The 13,605-nt window shown below is 40.5% G+C and overlaps 1 protein-coding gene across 1 annotated transcript in view; it reads right to left on the bottom strand.

Annotated features, from left to right (window-relative positions):
* The window catches only part of SLC38A1 (solute carrier family 38 member 1), a 114,257-nt gene that overhangs the window by 92,809 nt on the left and 7,843 nt on the right, over nt 1–13,605 (bottom strand). Inside the window, exon 2 of the mRNA XM_075857025.1 lies at nt 6,905–7,094. Within this exon, the coding sequence (XP_075713140.1) occupies nt 6,905–7,023 (119 nt within the window). The 5' untranslated portion in view covers nt 7,024–7,094. The remainder of the gene's footprint in view (nt 1–6,904; nt 7,095–13,605) is intronic.

The following is a 13,605-nucleotide window of genomic DNA, read 5'->3' as shown; positions in this document are numbered from 1 at the left end:
TCAATTGAGCATCAATTCCATAAAAATAATGTGCTTTGCGAGTGCCACTCGCAAAGCACAGATGCAATAACGCAACGCACACTGACCAGATTTACACGTGTTTTTCACGAGCGTATATCTGTCACGCTCGTGTGAATGTAGCCTAAAGGCCCTTTTACACGGGCCAAATATTGGGCAAAGGATCATTCATAGAACTCTCGTTGCCGATAATTGCCCTGTGTGAACAGGGCATCGATCAGCAGATGAACAAGCAAACGCTCGTTCATCTGCTGATCATATAGTTTAAAAAAATAAGAATGTTATAGTTGTCGTAAACAGGGAGACGCGCTGCCGACATGATAATAATGTATGGGGACGAGCGATCGGAGTAACGAGCGCTTGTCCCCACCCATAACTCAGTGTGACAGGAGCAAATGAGTGCCGATCAACGAGCTGTCTCCTTGATCGGTGCTCGTTGCAAAATTGACCGATGTAAGGTGACCTTTACAAAAGTATCTTACAGGGAATGTGTAATCAGAAAATGACTTGTTTGAATGACATTTTTATGTTAAACATATTTTATTAATCATTTTGGGTGATTTTATTTTGAATTTTTTATGTCATTATCTATATATTTATTTATTTTGTGAAATTTTGCAGTTTTCACTCTGGCCAATGAGCCTCACACTATTTCTTGTTCTGTAAAGATCATTTCTCAGCAGTCATCACATTATCATCACAGGTAGGATTACAATGAAAGGTAACACCTCTATATAGATAACACAGGATCCACCATTGACAATTGGTGATGGACACAGCTCCACTCCTATCCCTTTCTGCACAGTGATCTCTGGACATGTCACAGAATATGCCTACAAAACGTTCCCATAGAAGTGAATGTGTCTCCTCTGGTTCACAGGTACCTCTGGTCCATGTGGCTGCTGTAAAGCATCTCTCTAAATGCTGTGCATAATAAATTGGAATTCAGCATTATGAAAGTTTTTCTGCCGTTTTAACTGACAAAAACGTATTTTCTGTTTCTGTAGGCGAAAAGGAGCGTGGCCTTCCAATTGATTGATCTATTACTTTTGAGCGTTCTTCAGTAGTGATGGCTATATTCTCCAACATGAGTAAAGAGTTTTAGCAATACAGACCTTACTACTCTGCTCTCTAGACTGGCGTACCACTCGGCTGGTACACCGGTGTTAACGCAATCATGGGCCAAAATATATTAGACTGAAATTTGTAATGGGTATGTCAACCGATACCCGCCCTCCAATGATTTATCCAGTTTCAAATCATGTTTTATCGATATATCGGAGAGGAGGAATAACACACAGACACTGCTGATATGCCCAAAATACTCCTCTGAGGTTTATTGCCAAACTCCATTACAATAATATCATTCAAAAGGGGTGTAGGCTTGAGGTTAACCAATCAGAGGCAATGTGACAATATTTCAAATTCAGCCAATTAGACACACGATACATTCCAAATGCATTATTATAATTCTTCACTCATCAGGGTTTGCAGGTGCCTTATCTTTCTTGGCAAGCATACAATAAATTGTCCTATTAAGATGGGGGAGACATACTCACATTGCCTATGTGAATGTCCCTCCCTTTCCTATCTCACTCCCTGTTCCTTCAATTCAAGCCTCGTATGGGAACCAAGGTCAAAGCTAGCTCAACTTAGAAACATAAAAACCTGCCTTAAAGGAGCTATGACTTTCTTCTTCAATGCAAAAGAAACAAGATGAAGACTCCAGACAAGATGGCCGCTGCACAAAATGAATAATTTAAACATTATTTTAATCACTTTCACAACCTTTCTTTATAAATGTGTATTTTTACTGTTGTTGCCGCTATACTGTTGTCTACTATTACCTTTTAGTCTGTCTGTCAATCTAATGTACCATGAATTCTCTTTATATAATCAGTGGCGTTTGTGGAAATACACTTTTATATTGAAGATATATTAAAGGCTTCTATGTGTTTTATAGCAAACACATTACAGTTGGTAAAAACAACCAGAAAGTGTAACTATAGGGGTCACAGATATTGCAGTTGCAACTCAGCTCTGGTGTCTGCGGGGGCCCTATTATGCACTCTGCCAGACACTTCCACATAGGCGTCTATTAACGTATCTTCACATGTGACAGCTTAGTTTCAGAAATTTCTGCGACTGTCTCATTTATTTAAATGGTATTTGCAAAAATTCATGCACATGCTGCAAAAGCAATCCCATTCATATGCATGGAACACATTTTTGCAGGATTTCGGCAACAAATCCGCCCCACGTCAACATACCCTAAATGGCACATAATGTTTAAACGTTATGTTACAGATTTTGCAGCATGACCCAGGAGTCTCAAGTTATGGTGTTTTTAACCTTTTAAGTATGGGGCCTATTTTGGCCTTTAGGACATAGGGATTTTTTTGTTTTTTGATTATAGCATTTCAAAAGAGCCATGACTTTTTTTATTTTTTAATCAACATAGCAGCATGCTGGCCTGTTTTTTGCAGGCTTAGTTGCATTTTTTTTAATGGCACCATTTTGGTGTACATATAATGTAATGTATAACTTTAAAAAAAAGAATTGAAAAAAAAGTGTATACCTTTTATAAATCTTGAAATTTTGAGTTTTCTTTTTATAGTGTTCACATGCGGTATAAATGGCATGGTAACTTCATTCTGCTGGTTAGTACAAATACGGCCAGAGGCCTAGCTTAATGCTCCTGGTCCCCAGGGCAAGATCTATAACAGGGCCCCCACCTAATATGTGCCCTTTTATAGTAATCATATCTTGTTATAAGGTAGAGAGTCCTTTGGGCGCCCTTAGGGTATGTGCACACGTAGTGACCAAAAACGTCTGAAAATCCAGAGCTGTTTTCAAGGAAAAACAGACCCTGCTTTTCAGACGTTTTTTGACCAACTCGCATTTTTCGCGGCGTTTTTCGCGCCGTTTTTGCGGCGTTTTTTACGTCCGTTTTTGGAGCTGTTTTAATTGGAGTCTATGAGAAAACAGCTCCAAAAACGTCCAAAGAAGTGTCCTGCACTTCTTTTGACGAGGCTGTATTTTTACGCGTCGACGTTTGACAGCTGTCAAACGACGACGCGTAAATAACAGGTCGTCTGCACAGTACGTCGGCAAACCCATTCAAATGAATGGGCAGATGTTTGCCGACGTATTGTAGCCCTATTTTCAGACGTAAAACGAGGCATAATACGCCTCGTTTACGTCTGAAAATAGGTTGTGTGAACCCAGCCTTAGGCATCAGGACCCGGTTGCGACTGTTACCTTTAAATCTAGTTACGCCCCTAATTAAAGAAATACCAAATTTATATAGTTATTTTTATGTGTTACTACTTTTTCACAATAAAAACACTATATCTAAATACATTTGTTTGTGTTGCCACACTCTGAGAGCCATAACTTTTTAATTTTTCTGTGGACGGAGCTGTGTGAAGGCTTTATTTTGTTGGAGAAGTTGATGCATTCATTGGTACCATTGTAGGGCACATATGATTTTTTGAGGCAGGGTAAACAAATAACAGAAATTCTGCCATTGTTTTTTTTTTTTTACAGCGTTCACCATCGTGTGCGGATTCAATAACGTGATAATTTTATAGCTTGGTTTGTTATGGACGCAGCGATACCAATTATGTCTACTTTTTATTCTTATTTTACATAATAAAGCATTTTTAATGGGGAAAAACATTATTTCATTTTTTTACTTTTTTGAACATTTTGTTTAACTTTTTTTAGCGGACTAGACAATACAATAGATTGATCTCTCATATAATACACAGCAATACTTCTGCAGCCGTTAACTAGAGGTGTCAGCCGACATCCAAAAATTAAGGCAAGGGCACATCTCCTGTCAGAGTGCCATCACTTTGACATACATTTATGTCATTTTGCAGTGAACTGAATAGTTTCTATGATGTAAATGTATGCCATGGTGCGGGAAGGGGTTAAAGGTGTAGAAAACATTTTTGCCAAACATGTCCATTACAGACGAATGTTGTAATGAAACGGTCTTTGCATTTCCTTACCATTAGTATTAGAAAAGTAGCCAGTAAAAAAATACTTATCTCTCACACACATAACTTTCCTCTTTATAAGATATAAGATATATTCAGCAAACAAACACAGGAACAGGACTGGACTTCGGTTGGATGGTGCCCTGTGCGGTACATTTTTTTGGCACACCATATACGGTCAGGAGCGTAGCTAAGGGCTCATGGGCCCCGATGCAAAGGTTCTTCTCGCCCCCCCCAAACTTCTCATGGCCGATGGCCCGCAGCTTTCAGCTGCATCGCTGGGTATCCTAAGTGACCCAACTATGCAGCACTAGCAACCTGTGGCGTGACTAAGGTCTTAAAACATCAGGGGAAATAGCCCCAATACATATGTGTCCCACCCCCATAAAAATGTGTGCGTGTAAGTATATGTATGTGCATATGTGCATGTATATGTGTGGGTATATATATATATATATATATATACACATATATATATATATATATATATATATATATATAACAGCGTATCTATAGCAGTACGACCCTATAGCTATGGATAGGATTAGCTACAGTGGCTCAGCAGAAGAGTATGATAGGATTAGGATCACGCATGATAGGATTAGATACAGTGGGTCAGCAGGCAGTATCACACATGATAGGATTAGATATGGGGCTCAGTAGACAGTATCACACATGATAGGTTTAGATACAGTGGCTCAGCAGACAGTATCACATATGATAGGATTAGATATAGGGCCCAGCTCCCTGACATTGCGGCTCCAGCGCTGGACCAGGAAAGGTAAAAATAAGAATGGTTTTCCTTGGTTGTTGGACTAGGTCGGATTTGAGGACTACTTCGATAACGGTGTTTTTTATTCTCAATAAAATGGTTAATGGGGGTTGTGTGTGGGATTTTTATTTTAATAAAATATTTTTTCTATGTCTGTATTTTTTTTAAACTTTATTACTACCACCTTATTAATAGCTGCTGGCTGATTGACAGCGCCCATTACTAAGACAAGGCTTAATGTTAGACATGAACACTAACACTAACCCCCCTTTATTACCCCGGTACCCACCACCACCAGGGGTACCGGGAAGAGCCGGGTACGATCCAGTGCCCGACCATCTGTAGTGATGGTTGGGTACTGGCGTGGCCGCAGGCTGTTATTATCAGGGTGGGGAAGCCCAAAAACAGTGGCCCTTCCCACCCTGGTAATTCTAGACTGCGGCTGCTGTGTTGTATCTGGCTGGTTATAAAAATGGGGGAACCCCACATCGTTCTTTCCAGTTATTTTTTTTTTTTTTTAAATGTCGTGGGGTCCCCCTATTTTTCATAACCAGCCAGATACAACACAGCAGCAGCCTAGCATTGCCAGGGTGGGAAGGGCCACTGTTTTTGACCTTTCCGGCCTAATAATACCAGCCTGCGGCCGCCTCAGTTCTCGGCCATCACTACAGATGGTCGGGTACTGAATCATACCCGGCTCTTTCCAGTACCCCAGGTGGCGGTGGGTACCGGGGTAATAAAGGGGGTTAGTGTTAGCCTCTGCACCAACTAACACCAAGCCCACGACTTAGTAATGGATGCTGTCAATCAGTAGGCAGTAGTGATAAAGTTTAAGAAAAATACAAAGACACAGAAAAAACAGGTTTACTGAAATAAAAAAAAAACACACAACCCTCATTAACCATTTTATTGAGAATAAATAAAGCCGCCTTCGAATCTGACGTAGTCCAACGACCGAACCTGTAAAAAAACTAAAAAAGAACATTAGTAAGGGCCTGTTCACATCACTGCAGCCTTTCCGTTGAGGGGTTCCATCTGAGGTTTCCGTCGGGTAACCCCTCAACAGAAAGGCAAAATGAAACCTCAGCATCCGTTTCCCTCACCATTGATCTCAATGGTGACGGAAACGTTGCTAAAGGTTTCCGTTTGTCACAGTTGTGGCAGGGTTACGTTGTTTTGCATTGTCGACTGCGCTATTGATCCTAAGCTAAGGTTTCCGTTTGCCTTTCTGTTGAGGGGTTAACCCGACGGAAATTTCAGACGGAACCCCTCAATGGAAGGGCAGTGCTGATGTGAACAGGGCCTTAGATACAGGGCCCATGTGCATGTGTGATACTGTTTGTTGGATCCTGTATCTATGCCTGAAGTAGGCTTAGATACAGGGTCCAGCAGACAGTAATATTATACAGTATTAGATTACTGTCTGCTGGGGCCCAGTATCTAAGCCTAACACATGGTAGGCTTAAAAGGGGTTGTCCAGCCCCTAAACACCTAAACATTGAGGCCCCATCCTGATGATATAGCTGATGGACCCCCACCAATCAGCTGTTTTGAAGGGGGTGCAGCGCTTCGTACAAGCGCTGCTTCCCCTTAATTTCCTTACTTGCTCACACTGTGAATCGCTGACACGTCCGTGCATTGCACTCCCTTCAAAGCAGCTGATTGGCAGGGGTCCCGTCAGTCGGACCCCGACCCATCAGCTTGAGCAGACAGTAATATTAAACGTACCCTTCTTTTCAGCCGCAGCGCAGGTCCTGACACTATCCAGGGTCGGGATGTTGGGTGCGGCGCATAGAGGGGAGTAAGTACTGTCAGTTACTATAGTAACAGGGACCTGTGTAGTTTATTACATAGGCCCCAGTTACTATACTATCTTTTCATTGATGTGGTGCGGGGAGCCGCAGTCTGGCTCCGAGGCCCGGTCGCGATTGCGACCCCTATAGTTACGCCACTTTATACAGTGTACTGTTATATGGGGTACAAACAATTTTGTGTTATATAAACGCTCGTCTGACCGATAATCGTCCTGTGTAAAACCCCCTTTACTGGTAAGGTAATATAACTTCCATTCAATGATCCAGATATTATAATAGGCAACATTACCCACCTGCTGATACGATTGTTATCTGCTTCACTGAGCTCATTGGAATCATTGCTAATGTTGTCATCCTCCGGTGTGTTCATATTCTGTAATTCAGTCAATTCCAAGCCATTTTTGAACGGCATTTTAAACCCTTCTTTCCAGTCGCTAGCTTTTACTCAATATGTCTTTGTTGGGTGTATGCTCAGTGGTGAACCTGTAGGTAAAAAGATAAAAGTCAAAAGGATACATAAAAAATGTAGTCATTCTGAATGGAGAACTAGCTTGCAATATCTTTAAGATTTTATCTGCTTTAGGTTAGTATTACTGAGCAGATTACTATAATAAGTCAAACTGAGAGTGAGCTCCTTAAAGAGGCTCTGTCACCACATTATAAGTGCTCTGTCTCCTACATAAGGAGATGGGCGCTGTAATGTAGGTGACAGTAATGCTTTTTATTTAAAAAAACGATCTTTTTTCACAACGTTAGGAGCGATTTTGGTTTATGCTAATGAGCTTTCTTAATGCCCAAGTGGGCGTACTTTTACTTTCGACCAAGTGGGCGTTGTACAGAGGAGTGCATGACGCTGACCAATCAGCATCATGCACTCCTCTCCATTCATTTACACTGCACTAGCGATATAGATATATCGCTATGTGCAGCCTCATACACAAGCCCTAACATTACTAGTGTCCTGATAATGAATACACATGACCATCCAGCCTGGACGTCATGTGTATTCAGAATCCTGACACTTATGAATCTTTTTTTGTGAGATTCCGGCAAGTGAAACCAAATCTCGTTTAGCTCCGAGATCTCGCGAGATTTCGTATCCGTTGCTGGAATCTCACAAAAAAGAGTCAGAAGTGTCAGGATTCTGAGTACACATGACGTCCAGGCTGGATTTCATGTGTATTCATTATCAGGACACTGTAGTAATGTTAGGGCTTGTTTATGTAGCTGCACATAGTGATATATCTATATCGCTAGCGCAGTGTAAATGAATGGAGAGGAGTGCATGATGCTGATTGGTCAGCGTCATGCACTCCTCTGTACAACGCCCACTTGGTCGAAAGTAAAAGTACGCCCACTTGGGCATTAAGAAAGCTCATTAGCATAAACTTAAATCGCTCATAACTTTGTGAAAAAAGATCGTTTTTTTAAATAAAAAGCATTACTGTCACCTACATTACAGCGCCCATCTCCTTATGTAGGAGACAGGACACTTATAATGTGGTGACAGAGTCTCTTTAAGTATTAAAGCAAAGACTTAATACTTTTACTAATTTACTAAAGTCTGCATAGTTGTAACATTTTTATTACTGTCCGATCTTAGTTTAATGTTTTTAATGCTAATATATATTTGTTGGTATTTTGTTTCGCTTTACCCTTGCAGCTTTTATGCGGGCTTCTACTGTACAGGTGGCGGTAGCTTTTTTATAAGTTAGTTCACCCATAAAAACACGCCATTCACAATTTTTGTCTGTTTCAAGATAAGTTAAGAACAAAAATGCTTGTCACTGCCCAACATCAGCATTGTAAGGATTGGCATCGCATCAAGAGATGCCATTAGCCGGTGGAAGCAATCATTCTACTCGTAGGTGGTCACAGATAGCAGAAGGCCCCTCTGCAAGAACATTGTGTGGAGCAAAACTTCCCCTCTTTGATGCCAACAAGACCACTCAGACCCATTCATCGAATGTACACATATATAGTCTTGCCAGCAGTAACCAATAAAATAATTGCCTTTACGTTTCGACATTGGTTGCGCTATGGGCAACAACTCCAGTTTTTATGCATTTACAAAACAAGCATTATTGTTGTAACACCATGGGTAAAATAGTACACACTAGTTTAGTATACTAAAGGGGTATAACTGGTGTATTTTCTGCATCCGTCATCCATTTAGCTCTTCATAGGGTCTAATTAAATTACTGGAACCTCTTGTCACTGTTTTTTTTATAACAGGGATGATTGTTCTTATTAAATAAATGATGCATAAAGACCTTTTGCTGCGCTATTTTAGCAATAATAACAGGGCCTTATTAATATGCAAAATAATTTATTTTGTCATAAGTAAAGCTGCAACTTCATAAAAAAAGTGATCAAATATTTAGGCTGGGGATCGTCGGCGACATGTCAATTTCAATGCTTTGTGATGTGATTTTACGTGAGATTGCAGCGCAAAATTACATGAGATATGAACATCGCTGTTGTAGAACACCTTTCATTACTTCTTGTAGTAAAACATTTCTTATTTGTGATAATTGCAAAAAAATCACAAAATACTGGACGCAATGTCATGCTCCCCCACACCACAGGCTATTACAGGAGATATATCACACGATGTTCTAACGTGCACATGCTTTTACGATTATCGCAATCGATATGTAGCCCTGGCCTTAGACACAAAATAACATTTTTTCATGTCTGTGTACTTAGAACCACATGAATTCTTCTAAAAAAAGATCCAAGGCAATCGTCTAAGAGATTTTAACCCCTTTAGGACGCAGCCTGTTTTGGCCTTGTGGCACAGCCGATTTTTTCAAATCTGACATGTGTCACTTTATGTGCTAATAACTTGGGAATGCTTTTACCAATCCAAGCGATTCTGAGATTGTTTTTGCGTGACATATTGTACTTTATGTTAGTGGAAAAATGTGTTCGATAAATTCAATATTTATTAGTGGAAAAACATCAAAATTTGGAGAAAATTTGCAAAAATGTGCATTTTTCTAAATGTAAATGGATCTTCTTGGAAAACAGATAGTAATACCACACAAAATAGTCACTAGCTAACATTTCCCATATGGCTACTTTATGTTTGCATCATTTTTTGAACGTCCTTTTATTTTTCTAGGACGTTACAAGGTTTAGAACTTTAGCAGCAATTTCTCACATTTTCAAGAAAATTTCAAAAGGCTATTTTTACAGGTACCAGTTTAGTTCTGAAGTGGTTTTGATGGCCTTATATATCAGAAACCCATGATAAGTCACCCAATTTAAAAAACTTCAACCCTCAAAGTATTCAAAACCGCATTCAGAAAGTTTCTTAACCCTTTAGGCGTTTCACAGGAAATAAAGCAAAATAGAGGAGAAATTTACAAATGTAATTTTTTTTTGCCGAAATTCATTTGTAATACTTTTTTTTTCTGTAACACAGAAGGTTTTACTGAGAAACGCAATCAATGTCTATTGCCCAGATTCTGCAGTTTTTAGAAATATCCCACTGTCCTAATGGACCGAAACACCGGCCTCAGAAGCAAAAGACCACCTACAGGATTTTGGGGCCTGCTTTTTTTTAGATTATATTTTAGACACCATGTCAGGTTTGAAGAGGTCTTGTTGTGCCAAAATAGTGGAAACCCCCCAAAAGTGACCTTATTTTAGGAACTACACCTCTCAAGGAATTGATCTAGGTGTATAGTTGCCATTTTGACCCCACAGGTATTTTGCTATATTTATTGGAGTTAGTCTGTGAAAATAAAACTTTTTTTTCTGAAAAAACATAGACATTTATAATATTTACAAGGAATAAAGAAGAAAATGCACCCCAACATTTGTAAAGCATCTTCTCCCGATTACGGAAATACTCCATATGTGGTAATAAACTGTTTGGACCCACAGCAGGGCTCAGAAGGGAAGGAGCGCCATTTGGATTTTGGAGCGCAGATTTTGCTGGATTGGTTTTCAGTGCCATGTCGCGTTTGCAATGCACTGGAGGTACCAAAACAGTGGAAACACCTCAAAAGTTACCCCATTTGGGAAACTACACCCCTCAATAAATTTTTCTAGCGGTAAAGTTAGAATTTTTACCCCACAGGTTTCTTGCAGAATCTAGTGGAATTAGGCCGTGAAAATGAATATCAACATTTTTGTCCATTAAAATGTTGTATATTTTCACAAGGGATAAAAAAGAAAAAGCACCCCAACATTTGTAACGCAATTTCTCCCGAGAACGACAATACCCCCCATGTGGTAATAATCATTTTTTTTATTAGAAATTAATTAACCTTACCATATAATGTACTGGGAAACTGAAAATAAAATTCTTTACGGGGTGAAATTGGAAAAAACTGTGATTCCTCCATTGTTTTTTGGGTTTCGTTTTTACCGCTTTGACCGTGCGGTAGAAAAGATAACTTAACTTTATTCTGCGGTCATTCATTGTTTTTACTGCTATTGCGCGAATCACGCGCGGCACTCGGAAGAGCTTCCGCGTGCCGAGCGCGATTTGAACGCACCCATTGACTTCAATGGGTGCGTGCATCGTGAAACACGGCCAAATATAGGACATGTCGTGTGTTTCACGCAGCGGACATACGCTGCGTGAAATTCACTGACAGTCTGAACGGCCCCATTCAGTAACATAGGTCCGTGCGACGCGTGTGAAAATCATTCTACATTCGTGTGAATAAGGCCCAAGGGCTTGTTTTTTGCAGGACGGGTTGTAGTTTTTATTGGTACTATTTTGGGGTACATGAGACTTTTTGATCACTTTTTCATTCTATAATTTAGGAGGGGTAGTGAACAAAAAATAGTGATTCTGGCATTGTTTTTTGTTTTTACCGTGCGGGAAAAATAACATTACACACTTATAGTTTGGGTCGTTACAAACGCGGTGATATCAAATATGTGTACTGTTTTATAACGTTTTTTATAAAACATTTTTATTAATTTTTTTTTTTTACTTTTTCAACTTTCTTTTTTTACCTGCAGCAATAATCGCTGCTATAATACATTACACTACAGTAATTCCAACTGTCAGTGTGACGTCACAGTCAATCTGACAGAGGCTGGTCCTCATGGACTTCCATACATGGCAGACCCGATGGCCGTTGTCTGGCCTCCGGATGCCATCACAACTATCGGCAAACCCCACAATTGCATGGGGGCTGCCGATGTGCTACAAACCCCCTAAATGCGGCGATCGCAATCAATTGCTGCATTTAAGGGGTTAATTGTCTAAATCAGCGGCGATGAGCACCGGTTAACGATGAACACTGTCAGGAACAGTGTGCATCGGGAACAACCCAGTGACTTCCTGTCACTCTGACAGGAAGCCTATCAGGAGGCTGGTCCTGATAGGCTTCTGTACATGGCAGACACGGAGGCCATTGTTTGGCCTCCAGTCGCCTTGTTAACCATTGGCAAACCTCGCGATTTCGTTGTGAGGTCTGCCGATGTGCTAGAAACCCCTAAAATGCGGCAATATATAGCCATTTAACTAACACGTGCTAAAAATGGCTAAACGGTGTCTGGTCCTGAAGGCGCAAAATAGCTCGGTCCTGAACTGGTTAAGAATAGCAGGTAAGCCTGCCCAAATGTGGCTTTGTCAAGACAGAGATTAGAGATAAGAATGTACAGCTCCTTGTGAGTGTTAAAAAAATCTGACCAAAAACAAAAGAATCCTTTCGTTTTATGAGGCTAATAACTGCAATCTTGAATAAATGTGAACTTATTGCAATTATGGAGGGGATTTCTAGGCTAAATTCACACTGTATTAGTCAATTACATTTCATTAGATTTGGTAAAACACAGTTTCCTTTACAGTTGAATATGTTCAGGAACGTGGCTAAAGGGTCATTGACCCTGGTGCAAAAGTTCAGCTTGCCCCCACCTTCCCCACTTACGATAAAACCAGAATATTACCATGTTTACATTTTAATGCTTCCAGTACATTATTTTAATATTAGGGCTAAGGCCTCATGCACACGACCGTAGCCATGTGCACAGCCGTGATTTTTGGTTCGGCCGGGGGAGGAGGGTCATCCGCAAGCATATCGCAGGCCGTGCACATAGCCGCGGCCATTATTTCCGATGAGCCTGGACCGCAGAACACGGCCGTAATAATGCATGCCCGTTCTTTCTGCGGTCCGGGCTCCTGGGCCATGCACGTGGAAACCACGGTCGTGTGCATGGGCCCATAGGAATGAATGGGGCCGCAATTCTCCCATGGATTTTCGGGGGAATTACGGCCGCAAAAGCAAGTTCGTGTGCATGGGGCCTTACACTTAAAATAGGAATGTCATTTATGTTGAAGATGTGCGAAGGTGCACATGGATAAAAGCAATAAAAAAGTCAGCTAGAGAAAAAAAAATGCCCAAGTCAGTTATTGAGAAATAGTAAGGTCTTGAAACCAGGCTGGTAGGCAATGGTTAGGCCCCATGCACACGACAGTATTTTCATCTATCCAGAAATACTGTCGGTAAATACTGTCCGTATTCCATCCGTATATACGGATCTGTACAATACGAGGGAGGTTGCAAATGATGTCATCAACATGTTGCCTAGCAATTCTTCAGTAAATACGGATGGTTTACGGATGCACATCAGTAGTCGTCCGTATTTACGGAAGCTTCCATAGACTTCTATGGGAGAGTCCTTGCCATAATTACTGACAAGAGTAGGATCGGTTCTATAATTTTTTCAGCACGGACACACATCAGTAAAAATACTGAAAGGTGTCCGTGGCCAATAGAAATGAATGGGTCCGTAATTACTGATGAAAAATACTGTCATGTGCATGGGGCCTTAGGAGATATGGCAGGTAAGTATACAAAGATATTAACCCCTTAGTGACCAGCCTATTTTAGGCCCTAATGACCAAGCTATTTTTTTCGTTTTTCTATAGTCGCCTTGAAAGAACTATAACTTTTTTTATTTTGCTGTCGACATAGCTGTATGAGGACTTGTTTTTTGTGGGATTAGTTGTACATTTTAACGG

The sequence above is a fragment of the Rhinoderma darwinii genome, chromosome 3 (genome assembly GCF_050947455.1).
Source record: "Rhinoderma darwinii isolate aRhiDar2 chromosome 3, aRhiDar2.hap1, whole genome shotgun sequence".
Taxonomy (NCBI): domain Eukaryota; kingdom Metazoa; phylum Chordata; class Amphibia; order Anura; family Rhinodermatidae; genus Rhinoderma; species Rhinoderma darwinii.
The sequence above is the reverse complement of the archived record's forward strand: the minus strand, read 5'-3'. Positions and strand labels throughout refer to the sequence as shown.